This window comes from Leucoraja erinacea, unplaced genomic scaffold (genome assembly GCF_028641065.1).
Source record: "Leucoraja erinacea ecotype New England unplaced genomic scaffold, Leri_hhj_1 Leri_93S, whole genome shotgun sequence".
Taxonomy (NCBI): domain Eukaryota; kingdom Metazoa; phylum Chordata; class Chondrichthyes; order Rajiformes; family Rajidae; genus Leucoraja; species Leucoraja erinaceus.
In genome coordinates this window covers 332,049-357,554 of record NW_026576883.1, presented here as the reverse complement: position 1 = coordinate 357,554, position 25,506 = coordinate 332,049, and the positions used below count along the sequence as shown (strand labels likewise).

The 25,506-nt window shown below is 44.8% G+C and overlaps 2 protein-coding genes and 1 long non-coding RNA gene across 5 annotated transcripts in view; 2 read left to right on the top strand and 1 right to left on the bottom strand.

Moving 5' to 3' along the window:
• Positions 1 to 4,453, bottom strand: part of LOC129695099 (RNA-binding protein 4B-like) — a 28,529-nt gene extending 24,076 nt beyond the window's left edge. For 2 of the 3 annotated variants that reach the window (XR_008723108.1, XR_008723107.1), the window contains exon 1: positions 4,094 to 4,453. Coding sequence is in view for 1 of the 3 variants with exons in the window: in XM_055631849.1 (XP_055487824.1) it covers positions 4,094 to 4,198 (105 nt within the window). In the remaining 2 variants the exon portion in view is untranslated. The remainder of the gene's footprint in view (positions 1 to 4,093) is intronic. The other variant, XM_055631849.1, reaches the window with a different exon arrangement.
• A 6,592-nt stretch (positions 4,454 to 11,045) lies between these two features.
• Positions 11,046 to 13,991, top strand: LOC129695102 (uncharacterized). The gene is made up of 2 exons (XR_008723109.1): positions 11,046 to 12,172; positions 13,568 to 13,991. It is a non-coding gene; the product is annotated as an uncharacterized LOC129695102 (long non-coding RNA).
• Positions 13,992 to 16,671: 2,680 nt separating this feature from the next.
• Positions 16,672 to 25,506, top strand: part of LOC129695105 (uncharacterized) — a 28,082-nt gene continuing 19,247 nt past the window's right edge. Inside the window, 5 exon segments of the mRNA XM_055631853.1 lie at positions 16,672 to 17,425; positions 17,517 to 17,612; positions 19,022 to 19,255; positions 19,913 to 19,935; positions 20,034 to 20,152. Of these exon segments, the coding sequence (XP_055487828.1) occupies positions 17,015 to 17,425; positions 17,517 to 17,612; positions 19,022 to 19,255; positions 19,913 to 19,935; positions 20,034 to 20,152 (883 nt within the window). The 5' untranslated portion in view covers positions 16,672 to 17,014.

The window sequence follows — 25,506 nt, the reverse complement described above, 5'->3', positions numbered from 1 at the left end:
CTGTGTTTGTTCGGATGTTGTATCATTCTCAGCTGCGTACGGGGATTGGCTCAGCGATTGATAGAAACAGCCCTGACGAAGAAGAAGTGCAGCCACCATAATGGCCCTCAGGGTGTGTAGCAAACAGAAATGACCTACGAGAGGGAGGATAGGGAGGTGAAGAACCTTCTAGAAAAAGCACTTAGAAAGAAAAAGGAGGACTGATAGTAGATTAAATATAAGGGAGCGAAATTCTAGATAAAAAAAAGCAGCAAAAGACTTCAGCACGAGATGTGAGAAATTAGAACGAAGGGGAAAGGCACACGAAGTTGATTTAGATGCTAGGGATAGATTAATGAATATGTACGCACACCCACTATGACAAGAGCCTAATTTAAATACATGCGAGCATGAATGGGAGGTGTCTTTGACGTTAGGTGGGCGTTCCAGAGATGCTGCCTGTCCCGCTGAGTTACTCCAACGTTTTGTGTCTAACCACCTCAAAAATATCCCTAGTCTTGGCCGCCACAGCCATGAATTCCACAGATCCAGCACCCGGTGTGAGCCTGCGATCTTCTGATCATTGACGGCCATGTATCTCAGAATTTTTAATGGATGATAGAGCAGCACGGAGGCGCAGCAGTAGAGCTAGTGCCTCACAGCACCAGAGACCCGGGTTCAATCCCGATCACGGGTGCTCTATGTGCAAAGTTTGTTCGTCCACCACCCCCCCCTCTCTACCCTCCACCCCCAGCCCATGACCTGTGTGGGTTTTCTCCGGGATCTTTGATTACCTGCCACACTCCAAAGACATATATGCTTGTAGGTTAATTGGCTTGGTATTTAAAAAAATGTAATTTGTCCCTGGATAGGATAGTGTTAGTGTGCGGGGATCATTGGTTGGCGCAGACTTGGTGGGCTGAACGACCTGTTTCGGCACTCTAAACTAAACTAAAAGATCAGGCAACTGAACCATCCTACCACAACCAGACAGCAGTACTGAACTGCTATTGAAACTCATTGGTGACCCTCGGACTATCCTTGGTTTGTCTTTACTGGCTTTACCTTGCACTGAATGTTATTCCCTTATCATGTATCAATACACTGTAACGATACAATATAACTTTATTTATCCGAGGAAGGAAATTGGTCTGCCAACAGTCATAAGTACAAGCTATATGAAAAATGAAATTAAAGTGATGAGTGGAAAGTCCAGGATTAGGAGTATGCAAAGATTGTGGCGGGGGAGGGGGTGTCAGTCTATCCCACGACAGAAGGGGTAGGAGTTAGACAGTTTGATAGCCACGGGGAAAAAGGATCTCAATAGACAATAGGTGCAGGAGGAGGCCATTCGGCTCTTCGAGCCAGCACCGCCATTCAATGTGATCATGGCTAATCATCCCCAATCAGTACCCCGTTCCTGCCTTCACCCCATATCCCCTGACTCCACTATCTTTAAGAGCCCTATCTAGCTCTCTCTTGAAAGCATCCAGAGAACCAAGACAGACGTGAAGCTCACCACTTGACCTGGTTTTACAAAATGTTAAATGGTCAGCTCGACATAGACTACAAGACCTACACCAAACCCAAACCAATTAGGAGCAGACGAGGGCATTCGATCCAATTTGTGATCCCAGCTACAAAGACAGATGTATACAGCAATTCGTTCTTCTTAACCCCGCACAATTAAAGCATGGAATATTCTCCACCCAACTATAGTTACCCAACCAGATGCAACTAAATTTAAAGTAGCTCTTTCTTCCCAATAACCCTTTCTGGCTTAAGCCCTCCCTTCACCACCTCCAGTTTAAATTCGATTTGGAATATTTTGGAGGACCAAGAAACCGGCCTCCACACTGAGGCAGAGAATTCCACGGACTCACAACTCTCTGTGAGAAAAAGTGTTTCCTTGTCTCCGTTCTAAATGGCTTACCCCTTATTCTTAAACTTTGGCCCCTGGTTCTTGACTCCCCCAACATCAGGAACATGTTTCCTGCCTCTAGCGTGTCCAAACCCTTAATAATCTTTTGGGTCGAAACCCTTCTTCAGCCTGAGTCAGGGGAGAAGGCACCTTTGCTCAGTCTGCCTGGATCTACCTGATCTCCCAGTTGCTAAACACTTATTATTATTTATTAACTGCCCCCCACAATTCCCACACTGACCATATACCACTACCAGACTGATTGCTGGGATGTCAGGACTTTCATATGAAGAAAGACTGGATAGACTCGGTTTGTACTCGCTAGAATTTAGAAGATTGAGGGGGGATCTTGTAGAAACCTACAAAATTCTTAAGGGGTTGGACAGGCTAGATGCAGGAAGATTGTTCCCGATGTTGGGGAAGTCCAGAACAAGGGGTCACAGTTTAAGGATAAGGGGGAAATCTTTTAGGACCAAGATGAGGAAAACATTTTTCACACAGAGAGTGGTGAATCTGTGGAATTCTCTGCCACAGAAGGTAGTTGAGGCCACCGTTCATTGGCTATATTTAAGAGAGAGTTAGATGTGGCCCTTGTGGCTAAAGGGATCAGGGGGTATGGAGAGAAGGCAGGAATGGGATACTGAATTGGATGATCAGCCATGATCATATTGAATGGTGGTGCAGGCTCAAAGGGCCGAATGGCCTACTCCTGCACCTATTTTCTACGTTTCTATGATTTCTTTAAGTCAAGACTAAAATCTTATCTATACTCCCAAGCCTTTCCTGACGTCCTCTGAGTGAGGGCTACATGTATATATGTATGTAGTCTTCTTCTTCTTATAGGATTCCGGCAGTGTAGACGCTGCTAAGCGTATTACTGCCCTCCACAGGTCAAAGTTTGATCTAAATTCTTACATACAGTCCTGTAACTTGCAGGAATTGAAGAACAGATATGATGATTCTCACTGTGTCCAAACAAAGATGAAACAGAAAAAGCCTCAACTCCAAGTACTGTCAGTTTAACAAACAATACTTTTCTTTCTACCCTGTACTTTTTACATTCTAGGAAAACATGCTTAACTGTCTCATTACTCCCACATTCACACAAGCCAGAAACATGTTTCCCTACAATGCACAAATAGTAATTTAACCCACAGTGTCCCAACCTCAATCTACACAGTTTAACTGAGTCCCTACGGGACAGAGATGTACAGAAACATATTTTCCTAACTTCAGATTGTATAGAAAAGTAGTGTCTACCCCTGACTTCCATTTCCCATCCTCTCTGCCATTCTTTTGTTAAGCCCTCTTTAATTATTTCTCTCAGTTCCACTCTCCCCAATGATACATGGATATCTATTTCTCTTCTTAAACTCTCCTTTGCTATGAGGTCCACCTGCTCATTCCCCCTCACCCCAGCATGCCCGGGAACCCAGCAAAAAGTGATGTTACACGCAAACCCAATTCTAGAAAACACACTCAAGATTTCATTTAGAATGTCAGGACGAGCTTTAGATTTCCCTACTCTTAAAGTTTCAAGAGCAGCTGCAGAATCAGAACAGATAATGACTTCTCTAAAACTGGCTTCCTCAATCCACCATAGAGCCCATTGAATTGCCATTAATTCAGTCGTGAGAACAGAGCTTCCATCAGAAATGCGCCGGCCAATCTTCAACCCAAGCTGCTCCACATACACTCCAAACCCAGCTCTCCCACTAACTGGATCTTTAGATCCATCTGTAAAAACAATCAAAGTGCTCTCACTGATTGAATTAAGATATTCCACTATTCTTGGAGTCACCTCGCGCTTATCTTTTTCCTGAAGAAAAGCAAGCTCAATAAACAGTTCAGGAAGAACCCAATAGGGATGTATGTAGTGTTTAAGACACAAAAGAGCTGGAGAAGGGTTTCGGCCCGAAACGTTGCCTATTTCCTTCGCTCCATAGATGCTGCTGCACCCGCTGAGTTTCTCCAGCTCTTTTGTGTAACCAGGGATGTATGTAGTCTGTTTTGTTGTGCTATTCTTATAACAAATGTAAAGCACTTTGGCCAACGAGAGTTGTTGTTTAAATGTGCTATATAAATAAATGTGACTTGACTTGACTTACTCCTTATCCTTAAACTGGACCCTGCGGCCCCTCCCCCCAGTTGCCCCGACCCCCCCCCCCCCCCCGGGCTCGCAGCCCCGCCCACCTTGATGAGGTCACACTCGCTGACGTCACCGTATTTCTCGAACAGAGCGCGGATCTCCTCGGCCGTGGTCGGGCGCGGCAGGTTCCCCACGAAGATCTTCACCATGTCGGCTCGCTGCCCCTCCGCTCCCTGCTCCTTTACGCCGAGAATGTTTGGACCGTCGTCGTTGTCGTCGTCGCCGCCGCCGCCTTCTTCTTCTTCTACTGCGTCGGAGAAGTTGAAGAAGAAGGTGGTGGAGGAGGAGGTGGAGGAGTAATTAACAAGGGAGGGAGCGTGAAGGTGAGTGAAGCCCCGGCGACGCCCGTCTCTCTATCTCTCTCTCGCTGCGATATAAAATGGCGGCATCCCCCGTCGTCCCGCCCCCCCCACCCCAGCCCTATTAGCCCGGCCCCCGGCGCGACGCGGCCGCTCATTGGTGCGCGCTGGCGTCAATCATTGCCGTAACGTCCAAAGATCTTAGAACAGAGCGCTCTGCTCTAAGATCTTTGGCGACGTCAGTAGGTAGGCGGGCCCGGCAGGCGATTGGCTCCAAGGCTCATTGATCATGGTCGTGACGCCCACCCGCGGGCGGGACCTGTGGATGATTGGCTCTGTGCCACGTCAATCATCGCAGTGACGTCTCCGTGTGGGCGGGACCTGTGGATGATTGGCTCTGCGCCACGTCAATCATTCGCAGTGACGTCTTCGTGTGTGCGGGCCGTGTGGATGATTGGCTCCGTCCCACGTCAATAATCGCAGTGACGTCTTCATGTGGGCGGCACCTGTAAATGATTGGCTCTATGCCACGTCAATAATCGCAGTGACGTCTTCATGTGGGCGGGATCTGGCTCCAAAACGCGTGAATCGCCGTCGTGACGTCCGCCCTGCAGATGATTGGTTCAAAGTAACGTCAGTCAACGCCGTGACATCAGCAAGCGGGCGCATTCTCTCACTTGATTGGCTCCAAGTCATGTCGATTATCGCAGTGACGACCAGGGTGGGCGGTACCAAGACGTCGGGTTTCCGCCTGTCTCTTTGATCTCATCTCGGGTTTTTCGGTGAAAGGCCGCTAAGCGACGGGACAGGAAGGAGCATATTCCCAATTAGACCACGGTCTGGTTTTCTGGAGCATCTTCTAGCCGGCTAGTTGCACATTTCACTTCATATCCTTTCATTGAAGTGGATGAATGTTGATCTCTGTGTGGATTAGACCGCCGCCATATTTTATCCTGGCAACCGGCCTTTGCGTAACACGTGGCTCCCTCAATTGAAATAAAATGCAGTAAAAGGGGCACAAAGACTGCAAACAGTAACATTTCTTGGGCATATTGCAATTATTTCAACCAATTCTTTCAATAGGTGTATGTTAAAGCCGTTTGCAAAGTGGGAAGGAGATGTAAGGAATTGTCAATACAATAAAAGACACAATAAGTGATAGGAGCAGAATTAGTCCATTCGACCAATCAAGTCTACTCTACCATTCAATCGTGGCTGACCAGTGGAGGTCAGTTCATTGGCTATATTTAAGAGGGAGTTAGATGTGGCCCTTGTGGGCTAAAGGGATCGGGGTTTGGAGAGAAGGCAGGTACGGGATACTGAGTTGGATAGAAACATAGACATAGAAACATAGAAATTAGGTGCAGGAGTAGGCCATTCGGCCCTTCGAGCCTGCACCGCCATTCAATATGATCATGGTTGATCATCCAACTCAGTATCCCGTACCTGCCTTCTCTCCATACCCTCTGATCCCCTTAGCCACAAGGGCCACATCTAACTCCCTCTTAAATATAGCCAATGAACTGGCCTCAACTACCCTCTGTGGCAGAGAGTTCCAGAGATTCACCACTCTGTGTGTGAAAAAAGTTCTTCTCATCTCGGTTTTAAAGGATTTCCCCCTTATCCTTAAGCTTGTCCTTGTCAGCTTGTCCTTGTCCTGGACTTCCCTAACATCGGGAACAATCTTCCTGCATCTAGCCTGTCCAACCCCTTAAGAATTTTGTAAGTTTCTATAAGATCCCCTCTCAATCTCCTAAATTCTAGAGAGTATAAACCAAGTCTATCCAGTCTTTCTTCATAAGACAGTCCTGACATCCCAGGAATCAGTCTGGTGAACCATCTCTGCACTCCCTCTATGGCAATAATGTCCTTCCTCAGATTTGGAGACCAAAACTGTACGCAATACTCCAGGTGTGGTCTCACCAAGACCCTGTACAACTGCAGTAGAACCTCCCTGCTCCTATACTCAAATCTTTTTGCAATGAAAGCTAACATACCATTTGCTTTCTTTACCGCCTGCTGCACCTGCATGCCTACCTTCAATGACTGGTGTACCATGACACCCAGGTCTCGCTGCATCTCCCCCTTTCCCAATCGGCCACCATTTAGATAATAGTCTGCTTTCCCGTTTTTGCCACCAAAATGGATAACCTCACATTTATCCACATTATACTGCATCTGCCAAACATTTGCCCACTCACCCAGCCTATCCAAGTCACCTTGCAGTCTCCTAGCATCCTCCTCACAGCTAACACTGCCCCCCAGCTTAGTGTCATCCGCAAACTTGGAGATATTGCCTTCAATTCCCTCATCCAGATCATTAATATATATTGTAAATAGCTGGGGTCCCAGCACTGAGCCTTGCGGTACCCCACTAGTCACTGCCTGCCATTGTGAAAAGGACCCGTTTACTCCTACTCTTTGCTTCCTGTTTGCCAGCCAGTTCTCTATCCACATCAATACTGAACCCCCAATGCCGTGTGCTTTAAGTTTGTATACTAATCTCTTGTGTGGGACCTTGTCGAAAGCCTTCTGGAAGTCCAGATACACCACATCCACTGGTTCTCCCCTATCCACGCTACTAGTTACATCCTCGAAAAATTCTATAAGATTCGTCAGACATGATTTACCTTTCGGAAATCCCTGCTGACTCTGTCCAATGATTTCACCACTTTCCAAATGTGCCGCCATCCCATCTTTAATAACTGACTCCAGCAGTTTCCCCACCACCGATGTTAGACTAACTGGTCTGTAATTCCCCATTTTCTCTCTCCCTCCCTTCTTAAAAAGTGGGGTTACGTTTGCTACCAGCCAATCTTCGGGAACTACTCCAGAATCTAAAGAGTTTTGAAAGATTATTACTAATGCATCCACTATTTCTGGAGCTACTTCCTTAAGTACTCTGGGATGCAGCCTATCTGGCCCTGGGGATTTATCGGCCTTTAATCCATTCAATTTACCCAACACCACTTCCCGGCTAACCTGGATTTCACTCAATTCCTCCAACTCCTTTGACCCGCGGTCCCCTGCTATTTCCGGCAAATTATTTATGTCTTCCTTAGTGAAGACGGAACCAAAGTAGTTATTCAATTGGTCCACCATATCCTTGTTCCCCATGATCAACTCACCTGTTTCTGACTGCAAGGGACCTACATTTGTTTTAACTAATCTCTTTCTTTTCACATATCTATAAAAACTTTTGCAGTCAGTTTTTATGTTCCCTGCCAGTTTTCTTTCATAATCTATTTTTTCCTTTCCTAATTAAGCCCTGTGTCCTCCTCTGCTGGTCTTTGAATTTCTCCCAGTCCTCCAGTATGCTGCTTTTTCTGGCTAATTTGTACGCATCATCCTTCGCTTTGATACTATCACTGATTCCCTTGTTATCCATGGATGTACTACCTTCCCTGATTTATTCTTTTGCCAAACTGGGATGAACAATTTTTGTAGTTCATCCATGCAGTCTTTAAATGTCTTCCATTGCATATCCACCGTCAACCCTTTTAGAATTAATTGCCAGTCAATCTTGGCCAATTCACGTCTCATACCCTCAAAGTTACCTTTCTTTAAGTTCAGAACCATTGTTTCTGAATTAACAATGTCACTCTCCATCCTAATGAAGAACTCAACCATATTATGGTCACTCTTGCCCAAGGGGGCATGTACAACAAGATTGCTAACTAACCCTTCCTCATTACTCAATACCCAGTCTAAAATAGCCTGCTCTCTCGTTGGTTCCTCTACATGTTGATTTAGATAACTATCCCGCATACATTCCAAGAAATCCTCTTCCTCAGCACCCCTGCCAATTTGATTCACCCAATCTATATGTGGATTGAAGTCACCCATTATAACTGTTTTGCCTTTGTCGCACGCATTTCTAATTTCCTGTTTGATACCATCTCCAACTTCACTACTACTGTTAGGTGGCCTGTACACAACACCCACCAGCGTTTTCTGCCCCTTAGTGTTTTGCAGCTCTACCCATACCGATTCCACATCCTCCAAACTAATGTCCTTCCTTTCCATTGCATTAATCCCCTCTCTAATCAGTAACGCTACCCCACCTCCTTTTCCTTTCTGTCTATCCCTCCTGAATATTGAATATCCCTGGATGTTCAGCTCCCAGCCTTGGTCACCCTGGAGCCATGTCTCCGTGATCCCAACTATATCATAGTCATTAATAGCTATCTGCACATTCAACTCATCCACCTTATTACGAATGCTCCTTGCATTGAGACACAAAGCCTTCAGGCTTGTTTTTACAACACTCTTACCCCTTATACAATTATGTTGAAAAGTGGCCCTTTTTGATTTTTGCCCTGGTTTTGTCTGCCTGCCACTTTTACTTTTCACCTTGCTACCTATTTCTTCTACCCTCATTTTACACCCCTCGGTCTCTACGCTCACACATTTAAGAAACCCTTTCCCTTTAACTCCATCCTCCACTATCCCATTCGACACCCCACCCCCCTTATTCAGTTTAAAGCCACCCGTGTAGCAGTGGCAAACCTGCCTGCCAGAATGCTGGTCCCATACCTGTTAAGATGCAATCCGTCCCTTTTGTACAGTTCCCCCTTACCCCAAAACAGATCCCAGTGATCTAAGAATCTAAATCCCTGCCCCGTGCACCAGTTCCTCAGCCACACATTCAGGTCCCGTATCTCCCTGTTCCTGCTCTCGCCAGCACGAGGAACTGGAAGCAAACCGGAGATAACAACCCTGGAGGTCCTGCTTTTCGGCATTTTTCCGAGCTCTCTAAAGTCACGCTGCAGAATATTTATCCCCTTCTTTCCGACATCGTTTGTGCCGACATGCACTACCACTTCCGGATGTTCACCTTCGCCCTTGAGGATTTTCTGCACTCTGTCCGTGACATCCTGGATCCTGGCACCGGGAAGGCAGCACACCATCCTCGCATCCCGTCTGTTGCCGCAGAAACCCCTGTCCGTACCTCTCACAATGGAGTCTCCCACTACAATGGCCTTGCCTGCCTTAGGCCTTTTTGGTTTTGGCTCAACAGCCCTATTCACATCACAAGCCAGTCCGCCGCTCACGTCTTCTGTCCCAACAGCTTCTAAGCGGATGAACCTGTTTACAAGAGGTACACCACCCGGGGACGTTGGCATTCCATGCTTCCCTCCCTTTCTCACTGTCTCCCACCTTCTCTCTTCCAGTACCTTAGGTGTAACAATCGTACTGTAGGACTTGTCGAGGAACGACTCCGTTTCTCGTACGAACCGGAGGTCATCCACTTGCTTCTCCAGTTCCCCAACACATCAGGAGCTCTACCTGGATGCATTTTTCGCATTTGTAGCAGCCAGAGGCACCAGCGGTGTCCTTGACCTCCCACATACTGCAAGCATCGCACTGAATCAGCTTGCCTGACATCTCCTTCTTTGGTCTCTACCTCTCAAGCGTATTGCGTGGTCTCCTCTCCTCGGCCTCCTCGCCGAAGACTCACACTTTACTCACAGGGCACTTCACTCACTGCCGCTCGCAAAGAGCTGTCCTGCTTAAATTGACTGATAAATTGCCTGATTTACCAATTTACAAAGCAAATTCCTCAGTTTTCAACTGTTTTCACCCCTCTCCTCACACTTGGGCTAGAGCCAATCAGTCGTATCTCTTGCTAATCTGTTGCTGCTGTTGTTCCTCCCAAATCTACAGCAGTTCCTCATCAGCCATGATCATATAGACTGGCGGTGCAGGCTCGAAGGGCCGAATGGCCTACTCCTGCACCTGTTTTCTATGTATCAACATTGGAATTACGCTGTCTTTTTTAGATTCATCATTGGAATCCGCGAAATATATTTTGTGCTCCGGAATATGTACATCCACGTAGGTGCAACATGTGAATGTGTTGTGTATGTACATATGCATATACTGTACACTGTTCATTTGCTCGTCATGGCGATCGCTAGCTTTATGAATCTGATCTGGCGAGTGGAATTCCCTTCCCTTGGTTGAATTTGACATTGAAAGATGAGCCCTTGATCGAAAGGACGCGACTCAAGTGAAGGAAATTGATGCATCTGTTCGCGATAAGTGGTCTTGGAAATGGACCCAAAAAACAGTCAAAGGCACTTTAACATCAGAGTGCATAAGGAAAGTTGCTCAACCAGGGAAAGCCTACTGTATCTGGTGTGACTATGACATCATGTAGGGAAATGGAGGCTTTGTAGTGATCACGAAGATGAAACACATGGATAGGAAGAAACTGAGGCAGACAAAGTATAGATTCAGTGGTAAGCGTGTTCTGATTAATTGTTGCAAATACCATGGATTACAAATTACTTATGCACGCCTGGAGTTGAAATCCCAGCAGGAAAAATAAATGCCAGAATCAGCCATGTCATGCCGTCTTAGCTAGTCTAGACTAAAGTTAGAAAATTACTGCAAACCTTAAGTTATGGCCCTTAGACTTAGAGTTAGAAAGAGACTTTACAACTTTTTTCAAATTAAAAATATGGTGACATTTTCATCGGATAAGAAAATAATGAGAACTTGTACAAATTTCATGCCAAGAATATGACATGTTAGTCCGACAAAACTGACTCTTTGAAATCCTTCTATTACTAATACATAGTAAATTTTATTTTTTATTTTTGTTATATTGCTATCATAATTAGGTATGCAATTAGGTATGCCCCATGCCTGGTGAAAAATTGTCCATACCGTCAACTGGTTATTAGTAAGTTTCTAATTATTTAAAAGAAATTCCTTGAACTTTTGGGATAAAAATTGTCATCGGCCTACCGACAAGTTGTGCTCAGATTATTTTTGAGTTTTGTATTACGATCCAATTTGCCATCAGAATTCATTATGCATGATTGCACATAGCATGCACATCAGTGTCGAGGAATAGGCACTATGTGTGCTGCCTGGCAGCCTGGCCCACCCAGATATTGGCTCAAAAAGGCTGACAGTATCATCAAAAGACCCACACCATCCTGGCCACACACTCATCTCCCTGCTACCTTCAGGTAGAAGGTACAGGAGCCTGAAGACTGCATCGACCAGGTTCAGGAATAGCTACTTCCCCACAGCCATCAGGCTATTAAACCTGGCTCGGACAAAACTGATTATTAATAACCCATTATCTGTTATTTGCACTTTATCAGTTTATTTATTCATGTGTGTATACATTTATATTATGGTATTTGGACACACTGTTCTGTTTTGTAGTAAATGCCTACCATGTTCTGTGTGCTGAAGCAAAGCAAGAATTTAATTGTCCTATCAATCAATCTATCAACCTTTATTGTCATCTTGCAAAGCAACAATTGTACAGTGCAAAATGAGAAGACGTTTCCCAGAGAATACCGGAGCATCGCACATAAATCTTAAACATTTCACACATAATAAAGCAATAAAAACAATCCAGTCCCTGATGAAACAGTATAAATAGTTAAAAGCAGGTAAAACAGCAACATTAAAATACAGTAAAAACAGTCTTTAAAATGTCCAGGGCAGCTGATTTGAGTGGCCAGTGCCAGAGTTATTAAATTGTCAGTGCAAGGCAGCAGAATCAGGTGGAGTGACTGTTTAGCAGCCTCACAGCCTGTGCCAGGAAGCTGTTTAGCAGTCTGGTAGTCCGGGCTTTGATGCTGCGGTATCTCTTGCCTGATGGCAGGAAATCCAGGTGTGTGTGGAGGGGGTGCAGTTTGTCCTTAGCTATTCTCAGTGCTTTTTTCAGACAGCGGCTCTGGAACAGTTCGTGTACCGAGGGTAGGGAGATGCCAATGATCCTCTCTGCTCCCCTCACTACCCTCTATCAGGGACACATGACAATAAACTCACTTGAACTTGAACTGTTGCAACATGGTTAGTAAACCTATCACTCTCACTTATAGGTTTTGCATGATTTTGTGATTGCATGGTTTTTGTTAATTGCATTTCCTGCTGCTTGCATCATGGCAGGTGGTTGAATGTTGGGCCTTCTATATAATACAGGTAGACCAACGAGTATTTTACACTTCATAAAAATTGCTGAAAATTTACCGAAAATACTGGAAGAATGCTGATGGCAGCTGTGGAGATTCCAGTTCAATCATCGTGTATTTTATCCCTTTATCTTCCTGCAGACATGTTTATCCTGCACTGTGTTCCTTGTTCATTACTCAGTGTGAGTAGGGAGAGATGGAAGTCTCTAATAGATTGTGTGCGCAGATCTAAAATTATGACTAATAGGTAAACCTGAAAAATTAAATAAAAAATGATAAAATGCTGCAAAGTGACAGATTATTGGGCTAGGCAATGCACACTTTTGTTTCAGCACCAGAACCTGAAAAAAAAGTACGCATGTCAAACTTTTTTTTTGTGTCAAGTGTCTAGAACGAATGAGTGATTAGGTGTCAGGAAGTAAGAGTGTTATTTAAGCACTAAAAGGTTTGAGAATTTGCAGCTTTGTTTTAGCATGTGGCTATATTTTTACGTAATATTTTCAGGGTTTATTATGGTTTTTTCTGGATTATTTTATAGTTATCTGGAATGAGTCTGCACTTTGTGATGTGCTACTAATGCAGACACTTACAACCTGGACAGAAGTCTTTGTGTATCTGAGTAAAGGAGCAAAGAGATCCTTCTGCAGTTGTACAGGGCCCTAGTGAGACCACACCTGGAGTATTGTGTGCAGTTTTGGTCTCCAAATTTGAGGAAGGACATTCTTGCTATTGAGGGAGTGCAACGTAGGTTTACAAGGTTAATTCCCGGGATGGCGGGGCTGTCATATGCTGAGAGAATGGAGCGGCTGGGCTTGTACACTCTGGAGTTTAGAAGGATGAGAGGATCTTATTGAAACATATAAGATTATTAAGGGTTTGGACACGCTAGAGGCAGGAAACATGTTCCCGATGTTGGAGGAGTCCAGAACCAGGGGCCACTGTTTAAGAATAAGGGGTAAGCTATTTAGAACGGAGATGAGGAAACACTTTTTCACCCAGAGAGTTGTGAGTCTGTGGAATTCTCTGTCTCAGAGGGCGGTGGATGCCGGTTCTCTGGATACTTTCAAGGGAGAGTTAGATGGGGCTCTTAAAAATAGCGGGGTCAGGGGATATGGGGAGAACGCAGGAACAGGGTACTGATTGGGGATGATCAGCCGTGATCACATTGAAGGGCGGTGCTGGCTCAAAGGGCCGAATGGCCTTCTCCTGCACCTATTGTCTATTGAAAATATATTATTGTTAATGTAATAACAAAAACTCTTTCTCCTCTTTACAGCCAAATCTGCTCCAGCCACATCAAGTACGAGGTCAACGTATGGGTTGCAACCTTAAGACAAAAGCAGTACCATCGTGGGCACCTCTGCAAGACAAAGTCCCTCTGGTTGATAGAGTTGCCAACCAAGAGGCCATGCTATTACCATTTCTTGCGGAGAAGTCATTACCATTCAGCTTGGCACCTGAACTGATCAACTTATCAAGGAATTTTGCAGGTGATCCCAAGGTGCTCAACCATCTATGGATAGGAATACAGCGTCAGACGGGATGCCGTGTGGTTTGGCAAAAACCTTTCAAGATGAACTTGTCCACGATCTTCTAAGCAACATGTTTTTCATGAACATTGATGAAGCCACTAGACAATAACAAACAAATCTTGACCGTCTCGTAAAGCTACTATTCCCCATCATTGAATAAGGTGCTTATCAATCATTTTGCCTCGCTCAGTTTGATTGTGGTGAATAGTTTGATTATGGTGAGACTATCCAAACAGAGATTGCTGCAACGACTCAACATTCCATGGACAAATGTGATACCTATCTTGATATTTTCATGTAATGTCATGAGAGGTTTGAAGAGTGGATTGGAGACGAGGATAAGGACAAAGCATGCTTCTCATCTCCTTGATATAGATGGCAATGTTTGCCACCACGTACACAATGCATGTTAGAGATTCTCAAAAGCATTTGAACATCATTTTATGTCTCGTTCAGGAACAGCTTCCTCCCTACAGCCATTTGGCTATTAAACACTACAATCTCAAATAAGCTCTGAACTACATAGACTGTTATTGCTATTATATGGATTTAATGAAAATAAGAGAGAGGTGATTTTATTTGATCCCAATGGCTGCCGTGAACCTCCATTTGTTGATTTAGGTCCATTGTCAAGGTACGTGAAGCCAACAGTTGTGAACCTGGGTTTTAGGATGGACAGTGACTTTAAATTAGATCGCCAAATATGAGCGGTGGTTAAGCCCAGCTTCTTTCACCTAAGGAAGCTGGCGAAGGTGAAGCCCATTCTCGAGCGGCAGCATTTTGAGACAGTGATCCATGCCTTTATTACATCTAGGCTGGATTACTGTAATGCGCTCTATTTTGGTGTTGCTCGTTCTTCACTGGCTCGTCTCCAGTTGGTTCAGAATGCTGCTGCTCGCCTTTTAACAGGGACTCGAAAGAGGGAGCACATATTGCCAATTCTGGCCTCCCTACACTGGCTCCCGGTGCACTTTCGACTTCATTTTAAGATACTGTTATTTGTTTTTAAATCTCTGAATGGGCTCGTCCCGCCTTACCTCTCTGAGCTGCTCCACCCATACGCTCCTGCCTGGTCCCTCAGGTCAGCTGGTCAGCTGGTCTAGTCGGAGGCTCAGAGGGGATAGAGCCTTCTCTGTTGCTGCTCCGGCACTCTGGAACACCCTGCCATTGCACATCAGACAGGCCCCCTCACTGTCCATCTTCAAATCCAGTGTTAAAACACATTTGTACTCCCTGGCCTTTGACCATGCCTGAGGCTTTGCTTCTGTTTGTGGTGTTTTTGATGTTTCTTTATTTTACATGTCTTTTCCTACTATTTCTTTTGATTGTTATTGTTGGTGTGTATTAACTTTTTTGTCAATGATTAGTGATGTACAGCACTTTGTTGCAGCTATGTTTGTTTTTAAAGTGCTCTATAAATAAAATTATTATTATTGTTATATTGTTTACCATGTTTGATGTTTAAATATTCGGTTGTGCTGCTGCAAGTAAGAATTTCATTGTTCTATCTGCGACATATAATAAAACACTCTTGTCTTGACCGGTTTAGTTGGAGCGTGGAGACGGGCCCTTCGGCCCACCGAGTCCGTGCCATATGAGTCCCAAGCATCGGATTGGGGGGCTGTTGAGAACCAAGGGGTGACCTGGGGAGGGTATGACAAGAACTACCGGATGGGGGGGGGGGGTGGCATTGGGGCAAAAAAAAGGGTTGCTTTGTTACTTTGTCGGTGCTCTTTGTATGCCAAGGTTTACACAGAAAATAGGTGCAGGGGTTGGCCATTTGGCCCTTCTAGCCAGCACAGCCACTCAATATGATCGTGGCTGATCATCTAAAATCAGTACCCCGTTCCTGCTTTCTTCCCATATCCCTTGGTTCCATTATCTTGAAAACATGCAGTGAATTGGCCTCCACTGCCCTCTGTGGCAGGGAATTCCATAAATTCACAACACTCTGGGTGAAAAAGTTTTTTCTCACCTCGGTCTTAAATGGCCTCCCCTTTATTCTAAGACTGTGTGTCCCCTGGTTCTGGACATCTCTGGAGAAAAGGATTAGCTGGCATTTCAGGTCGAGACCCTTCTTCAGACACTGAAAGAAGGTTTAGTTTATTGTCACGGGTACCAAGGTACAGTGAAAAGCTTTTTGTTGCGTGCTAGCCAGTCAGCGGAAAGACTCTGAAGAAGGACCTCGACCCGAAACGTCACCCATTCCCTTCTCTCCAGAGATGCTGTCTGTCCCGCTGAGTTTCTCCAGCTTTTTGTATCTATCAGTGGGTAGACAACCCACTGGACCATCGAGTGTACTCCGCCATTCTATCATGCCAACCAGTGATCCCCACACTATCCTACACACACACAAAGGACAGTTTACACATACGCCAAGCCAATTAGTCTACACAACTGCATGTCTTTGGAGCGTGGGAGGAAACACAGAAGATCTCGCAGAAAACCAACACGGGTCACCAGGCGTAAACGTACAAACCTGGCACAGACAGCAACCGTAGTCAGGATCTAGCCAGGGTCTCTGGCGCTGTACGGTAGCAGCTCTTCCGTTGCGCCACTGTGCCGCCCCTGAAATCTGAATCTGAATCTGATAGAGGAGGGGATGGTTTGGTGATGGGGTTTGACATGCCCCCTGCAGTCAAGATCCTGTCCCCTGCAGCACCGGCCGTGGCCTGCAGGTGGTGGTGTTGCTCCATGGACCGGGCCTGAGGGAGCGCACTGTCCCCTGCAGCACCGGCCGTGACCTGCAGGTGGTGGTGTTGCTCCACGGACAGAGCCTGAGGGAGCGCACTGTCCCCTGCAGCACCGGCCGTGACCTGCAGGTGGTGGTGTCGCTCCACAGACGGGAACAGCCAGTTGCAGAGGGACTAAGGGTCATGTTGGATGTTCTCAGTCCAACATAGAGGCTTCCCGCACCCTCCATCGAGGAAACCAAGCCACCAGGAACTGCAGGCGCTGGACTTAGTCTTTCCAAAGCCCTTCTCTTAGCTTTCGTCTGTAATGTCTAATGGGCCCCTCCCCCGTGTGAGATTAGTTGGAAGTGGACAGGAAATTGAACACTGAACAATTGCAGCCAAATAACATGCATTGCCCGGAGCGGCAGCGAGCGCAGTGGACACACGCGGTACTGCAGGGGGTCAGCAGCTTTACGTTAGTGACAACATTTTGAACTCGGAAGTGCTGCAGTGAAAATGGCTGCGAAAGACCAGGTCGAGAGTTGGACCGAGGAGGTAGTTTGTCCCATCTGCCAGGATTTCTTCACCGATCCGGTGGCGCTGAAGTGTGGGCACAACTTCTGCCGCTCCTGCATCACACAGAGTTGGGACAGGGAGGGGAGAAACTCCTGCCCGGAATGTAGAGAGGAATCTACAGAGCGCACCCTCAGGGTGAATCGGGCCTTGGTTAGACTGTCTGAGAAAGCTCGAACACTGAGCCTGAATCTCAACGCGAAGAAAAGTAAACTTCAGTGCGAGGAACATCAGGAAGAACTGAAGCTGTTTTGTGAAACTGACAAGAAACTGATCTGTTTGAATTGTGCAACTGCGGGGGAACACAAGTCTCACAGCTTAATGTTGATAGAAGAAGCAATTGAATTCTACAAGGTAAAACCAAATCACTTCTGATCACATCTTTGTCTAATCTTTTCTTTATTGTCTGACTTTTTGTATTCTCTGATCTGAAACCCAACCCCAGGAACAGGTGAAATCTTCCTTCGAATCTCTCACAGAAAAGGAATCAGAGATCCAGAAAATGGAGCAGAAACAGAAAGAGAGTATTTCTGGAGTTCAGGTGAGGCTTTGTACTGTGGATTTAATGTTTTTGTGTAGATATCATCCCTGTGATGTGTGCAATAGTTTGGCACCTCTATAGAGCTCAGTAGTTGAGGGCCAGAACTGTTGGGAGAGGTTGAGCAGCCAAGGATTTTACTCCCTGGAGCATAGCAGTCTTTACCACCTCAGGCAATTGAGGAAATTCAGAGTGTCTCCGAGGATCCTCCAGTGCTTCCACGCAGCGGCGGTGGAAAGCATCTTGTCCGGGAACATTACCATCTGGTTTGGGAATTGCTCTGCCAAGGACAAGAAGGCTCAGCAGAGAGTAGTGCGTTCGGCCGAACGCACTATGGGAACTTCACTCACCCCCCTGCAGGAACTATACAACAGGAGGTGCAACTCCAGAGCAAACAAAATCATGGGAGACCCCTTCCACCCCTGCAACAGACTGTTCCAGCTGCTACGGTCAGGCAAACGCCTCCGTTGCCATGCGGTGAGAACGGAAAGGTTGAGAAGGAGTTTCTTCCCAGAGGCAATTCGGACTGTAAACGCCTATCTCACCAGGGCCTAACTCTACAGAACTTTTTTCCTTCCATTATTTATTATGTAAAAGAATATGTGTGTTATGATTGTGTTTATAATTTGTATGGTTGTTTTGTTGTTTGTCTTTTGCACAAAAGTCCGCGAGCATTGCCACTTTCATTTCACTGCACATCTCGTATGTGTATGTGACAAATAAACTTGACTTGACTTGACTTGTCTGAAAAATGGCCTGTGGCACGTGTATAATATCATGAAACAAAATGATACATTGGATGGTCAGTCTTTTACCCTCAGTAGGGGGGTCGAGAATGGGGGGGGGTATATGTTTTAGGTGAGGGGGAAAGGATTTAAAACGGACATGAAGGACAATTTTGGTAGTGGGTACATGGAACGAGCTGCTAGATGAGGTAGTTGAGTCGGATACCGTAACAACATTTAAAAGATATTCAAACATTCGTGGAGAGAAAAGTTTTAGAACTGTCTTGGCCAAATGCCAACAGCTGTAAATAGCACAGATGGGGCGTTTTGGTCGGTATCTAACATCCCTTGCTGAATGAATCTGTGAAGTCCGTCATTCTAAGTGGAGCTGCTGTCTGCTAGTTCTGGGGACCTGGTTCTATCCACTGAGGGTTAATGGACACATGAAATGGAACAGATTGCAGGGAATTGTACTGGGGAAATGGGAATGATGTGAGTGCACATCACTTTCACCAAATATTTCAGAATGATCAAGACGAGCTCTTGAATTGCCACGGTAATGAAACCTATGGATTAAATACATGTAAATGGGAATAGTGTAGAAACATACAGAGCCCAGCATGGACATGTTGGGGTGAATGGCGTATTTCACTCGAGTGACGTAATATATTGATTCTCATCTGACAGGAAGAGTCACACAAACTTCAGTCACTGCTCACATCCCAGTTTGCAGAGCTGCACCAGATTCTCACTGAGAAAGAGCAGCGCTTACTCGGAGATGTCCGGGAAGAAGAGGAGAAGATTATAAAAACTATGGAGAAAAATCTTCAAGAGATACAAGAGAATTTAAATTCCATTCAGATGGAACTCTCAAAGTTACAGGAACAGGCAAACCACAAGGACGGTGTGATATTTCTGAAGGTGAGGGGTTACACTACAGTTTAGCAAAGTGAAAGTGCACAGTCATGAAATGGTGGGTTAAATTTCTGAAATAAATGCTGCATTTACCAATAATTCAGTACTGGGTCAATGTCCCGTCTGTTCCAACTACTCACCACATCCGACAATAATGCCCCAAATTCCAGGAAACCTCATGTATTTATCCTACTTCAACTTAAATGTATCTGCAATATTGTCTTCAGGCCACCCTGTGAGTTCCACATTCTTTTTACTGTTATTCTTGTAGAATTTATTAAAGGCCATCATACGTTTCAGGTTTTATTTTTCTTCTCCCCACAAGTAGTGACAATATTTCCAACCCTCACACATTTAAATCTGCCGCTGATCTTAAAATGTTCCATCCCATTATCTCTGACATCTTCTACAGATAAAATCCCACGACCTGCCTGGACTTACTCGTAAGTTGCATACTCACAGTTATTTTCATCGACATTCCTAATGCTTTCCCCGTGTTCGATGTCTCCATGACAATATCCACTTTCTGTCTGTGACAACGGCAAAGAGTTGGGAAATGGGAATTTTTAGAGGGTTTTTTTGTTGCAATTTGCTGAAATACCCGCCGTCGGGATCATGACGATCCATCTCAGTCTATTGAGATTTGTGTTTTATTTATTTCAGGAGGAAGCTGGTCGTAAGAGCAGGTAGGACATGCTTTTGACTGAAACAATGTTTGTTTTTATAGTACAGCTCAAAAAAACAGCTAATGTTCAGTTTATAACCAGGTGTTAAATATTTGCAGGGTTAGTGATGAAACCAAAACAATGTTGGTGGTAGATGGCGCGTTGCCCACTGTAAACTATGATCGCACCTTTTTCTACAACATGGCATTGAGAGAAACATCTGATATCATCAAACGAGGTAAAACTAATATCTTTTCCATTGTTCTTATTTAAGACATCTTTATGCAATACTTACATGTGAAGACTAATGGTATTGGTTGACTCTGTGGGACGTATCAGAGAGACAGAGAGCGCAGTGTATCAGAGACTGAGAGGAGATCTCAGTGAAACACAAATTCCTTACATGACTCAGTGGGTTGGATGCAGGGAGGATGCATCCCCTGTCTGACACCCTCTCAGAATGTGGGCTGGACCATGTACGACAAAGACAAGGAGACATTACTGCACGCAAAGACTGGGCGACCTTTGGATCGAGAGTGGTGGAGGAACTGAAGGAAATTCACATTAGGCAGGAAATGGTGTTGGGTAAACTGATTGGACTGAAGGCTGATAAATCCCCAGGGCCTGATTATCTGCATCCTAGGGTACTTAAGGAAGTGGCTCTAGAAATCGTGGATGCATTGGTGATAATTTTCCAATGTTCTTTGAGGATCAGTTCCTGTGGATTGGAGGGTAGCTAATGTTATCCCACTTTTTAAGAAAGGCGGGAGAGAGAAAACTGACATCGGTGGTGGGGAAGATGCCGGAGTCAATTATAAAAGATGATATAGCCGCATATTTGGATAGCAGTAACAGGATCGGTCCGATGGATTTACGAAGGGGAAATCATGCTTGATTAATCTTCTGGAGTTTTTCAGGATATAACTAGGAAAATGGACAAGGGGGAGCCAGTGGATGTAGTGTACCTGGACTTTCAGAAAACATTTGATAAAGTCCAACATAGGAGATTAGTGGGAAAAATTAGAGCACATGGTATTGGGGGTAGTGCTGACAGTTAGAAAATTGGTTGGCAGACAGGAAACAAAGAGTAGGGATTAACGGGTCTCTTTCAGAACGGCAGGCAGTGACTAGTGGGATACCGCAAGGCTTGGTGCTACCGCAGCTATTTACAATGTACTTCAATGATTTAGATGAAGGGATTCAAAGTAACATTAGAAAATTTGAAGATGACACATAGCTGGGTGGCAATGTGAACTATGAGGAGGATGCAGAGTGACTTGGACAGGTTGGGTGAGAAGGCAGATGCAGTTTAATGTGGATAAATGTGAGGTTATCCACTTTGGTGGCAAAAACAGGAAGGCAGATTTTTATCTGAATGATGTCGTTAGGAAAAAGGGAAGTACAAAGACATCTGGGGGTCCTTGTTCATCAGTCACTGAACGTGGGCATGCATGTACAGCAGGCAGTGAAGAAAGCGAATGGCATGTTGGCCTTTATAACAAGAGGAGTTAAGTATCGGAACAAATAGATCCTTCTGCAGTTGTACAGGGCCCTATTGAGACCACACCTGGAGTTTTGTGTGCAGTTTTGGTCTCCAAATTCGAGGAAGGACATTCTTGCTATTGAGGGAGTGCAGCGTAAGTTCGCAAGGTTAATTCCTATAATGGCAGGACTGTCATATGTTGATTGAATGGAGTGGCTGGGCTTGTATACTCTGGAATTTAGGATGAGAGGGGTTCTTATTGAAACATATAAAATTATTAAGGCATTGGACACGCTAGAGGCAGGAAACATGTTCCCGATATTGGAGGAGCCCAGAACCAGTTTAAGAATAAGCGGTAGGCCATTTAGAACAGAGATGAGGAGATTTTTTTTCACCCCGACACTTGTGAATCTGTGGAATTCTCTGCCTCAGAAGGCAGTGGAGGCCAATTCTCTGGGTGCTTTCAAGAGAGAATTAGATAGAGCTCTTAAAGATAGCGGAGTCAGGGGATATGGTGTGTAACGGCAATTTCTAAACTTTTCAATGTCCAATGTTTAATTACCGTTACTACTTGGGGATGTGGCGGAGATATAGGTTTTCCACTGACAGGTAGGAAAAACAGATCTTCCAGTTGTTGTTTCTTGATTAGTTGGTCTTTTATTGAACTAATGGCAACCAAAGAAATAATTCATAACTTTTCTTCTCTTGCTAACTCCTGTGTGGCGTCTCGTGAACACGAATGTGAACGTGGATGTGGTAAAAACTGTTGTCCTCACCATCCCTCGAGGCAAACTAAGCTCTAAATCTCTGAGTGCACTACCCTCTCCAGATGTAGACACGTCCCTCCATGTATCAAACCCCACCTACCAGCTTACATTCAAGATTCAAGAGAGATTATTGCCATGTGTCCCAGATAGGACAATGAAATTCTTGCTCTGCTTCAGCACAACAGAATTATAGAAGGCATGAATACGGAACAGATCAGTGTGTCCATATACCATTGTATAAATATATACACACATGAATAGATAAAACAGATAAAGTGCAAATAAACAGGACTGAGCTATTAATATTCAGAGTTTTGTTTGAGTTAATTTCAATAGCCTGATGGCTGTGGGGAAGATGCTGTTTCTGAACCTGGACGTTACAGTCTTCAGGCTCCTGTACCTTCTACCTGAAGATTGCGGGGAGATGAGTGTGGTCAGATGGTGTGGGTCCTTGATGATACTGCTCGCCTTATTGAGGCAGCGACTGCGATAGATCCCCTCGATGGTAGGGAGGTCAGAGCCGATGATCGACTGGGCAGTGTTTACTACTTTTTGTAGTCTCCGCTCCTGGGCGCTCAGGTTGCCGAACCAAGCCACGATGCAACCGGTCAGCATGCTCTCTACTGTGCACCTGTAGAAGTTAGAGAGAGTCCTCCTTGACAAACCGACTCTCCGTAATCTTCTCAGGAAGTAGAGGCACTGATGTGTTTTCTTTATGATTGTATTACTGTTCTCGGACCAAGAGAGATCTTCAGAGATGTGCACGCCCAGGAATTTGAAGCTCTTGACCCTTTCCACCATCGACCCATTGATATAAACAGGACTGTGGGTCCCCCTCCTACCTCTACCAAAGTCCACAATCAGTTCCTTGGTTTTGCTGGTGTTGAGGGCCAGGTTATTGTGCTGGCACCATTTGGTCAGTCGGTCGATCTCTCTTCTATACTCTGACTCATTCCCATCAGTGATACGTCCCACAGCAGTGGTGTTGTCAGCGAACTTGATGATGGAGTTCGCACCATGACCAGCTACGCAGTCCTGAGTATAGAGTGAGTGAGATAAGAATAAGAATTCCATACAGATAAGAACTAGAAATATCTAGACATGACTATAATATATAGTAAGCATGCAGGGACAGCAGGCAGGGAAGAAAGCAAATGGCATGTTGGCCTTCAAAACAAGAGGAGTTGAGAACAGGAGCAAAGAATCCTGCAGTTGTACAGGGCCCTAGTGAGACCACACCTAGAATACTGTGTGCAGTTTTGATCCCCTAGTTTGAGAAAGGACATTCTTGCTATTGTGGGAGTGTAGCGTAGGTTTACAAGGTTAAACCCATGATGACGGGACTGCTGAGAGAATGGAGCGGCTGGGCTTGTATACTCTGAAGTTTAGAAGGATGAGAGGGAATCTTATTGAAACATATAAAATTATTAAGAGATTGGGCAGAGGCAGGAAACATGTTCTCGATGTCGGGGGAGTCCAGAACCAGGGGCCATACTTTAAGAATAAGGGGTAGACCATTTAGTTCGGAGATGAGGAGAAACTTTTTCACCCAGAGAGTTGCGAATCTGTGGAATTCTCTGCGTCAGAAGGCAGTGGAGGCCGATTCTCTGGGTACTTTCAAGAGAGAATTAGATAGAGCTCTTAAAGTCGGGGGATATGGTGTGTAATGGCAATTTCTAAACTTTTCAATGTCTAACTTTTAATTACTGTTACTATTCTGGGATGTGGTGGAGATATAGTTAATGCACTGACAGGTAGGAAAAACAAATCTTCCAGTTGTTTCTTGATTAATTGATCTTTTATTGAAGTGATACCAAGCAAAGAAATAATTCATAACTTTTTGTTCTTACTAAGTCTTCTGCGTGGCTTCTCGTCAAAATGAACGTGGATGTGGATGTGGTAAAAACTTGTCCTCACCATCCCTTGAGGCAAATTAACTCTAAATCTCTGAGTCTGCGCTAGCCTCTCCAGATGTAGACACATCCTTTTACCTATCAAAACCCACCTACTAGCGTACATACAGATAAGAACTAGAAATATCTGGACATTACTATAATATACTAACTTGAGCATAAGTGGCTCCCCTACATACCGACCCCTAATTGTTCTACGTCTATAACGAAGCAATTACCAATAGACATTAATAGGAGCTATAAGCTTAACGTACATCAAAAAACAATGAAATATGCACTATATGTTAACATTCAGACTTCTTTGGCGGTTCTTCTATCTTCGCCTTCTAGAAGCAGACATCAAGTCAAGTTTATTCGTCACATACACATACGAGATGTGCAGGGAAATGAAAAGTGGCAATGCCGGACTTTGTGCAAAAAGACAAACAAACTAACAAACTACAAACAGAATGGAACAGAATCCCATATTCTTTTACATATTAAATATTGTGGGAGGAAGGAAAAAGGGAAAAGGACCAATCTTGGTTATTGGTCTTACCAAGACGTTGTTCTTAGTCTGAGGTCGTACAGTACGCACCAAGCCTTTAACATCTGGCATGATCTCCAGTATTCTGCCCATCAACCAAGAACCTTGTGGTGCAGTTGAATCAACCACCAAAACGATATCACCTGGAATAAAATTTCTCCTAACCCTTGACCATCATTGTCGTTCTTGGATTAGCGGCAAGTATTCTTGTTTCCAAAAAAGATCTGCCATATTTTGTTCTTGTCTCCATCTGCATCTAAAATACAAATCTTCTTTCACAAAGTGCCATGGTGGTAGCATTGGTTTGGTCTTCAATAGAAGAAGATGATTCGGTGTAAGTGCTTCCAGGTCACTAGGATCAACAGAACGTATGGTAATGGGTCGATCACTTAAGATTGCTTCAATTTCACAAAATAAAGTTTGCAATCCTTCATTGTCCAGAACTTGTTTAAGAACAGAACGTAGCACATCTTTCAACCATAGAAACATAGAGACATAGAAAATAGGTGCAGGAGTAGGCCATTCGGCCCTTCGAGCCTGCACCGCCATTCAATATGATCATGGCTGATCATCCAACTCAGTATCCTGTACCTGCCTTCTCTCCATACCCCCTGATCCCTTTAGCCACAAGGGCCACATCTAACTCCCTCTTTAATATAGCCAATGAACTGGCCTCAACTACCTTCTGTGGCAGAGAATTCCAGAGATTCACCACTCTCCGTGTGAAAAATGTTTTCCTCGTCTCAGTCCTAAAAGATTTCCCCCTTATCCTTAAACTGTGACCCCCTTGTTCTGGACTTCCCCAACATCGGGAACAATCCATGCGGACCAATCGTTCCCAAACACCGCCGTGGTGGGATCCCCCAGGGGGATTAAAATTCCATTGTGTCCGTTGCTAGAGCA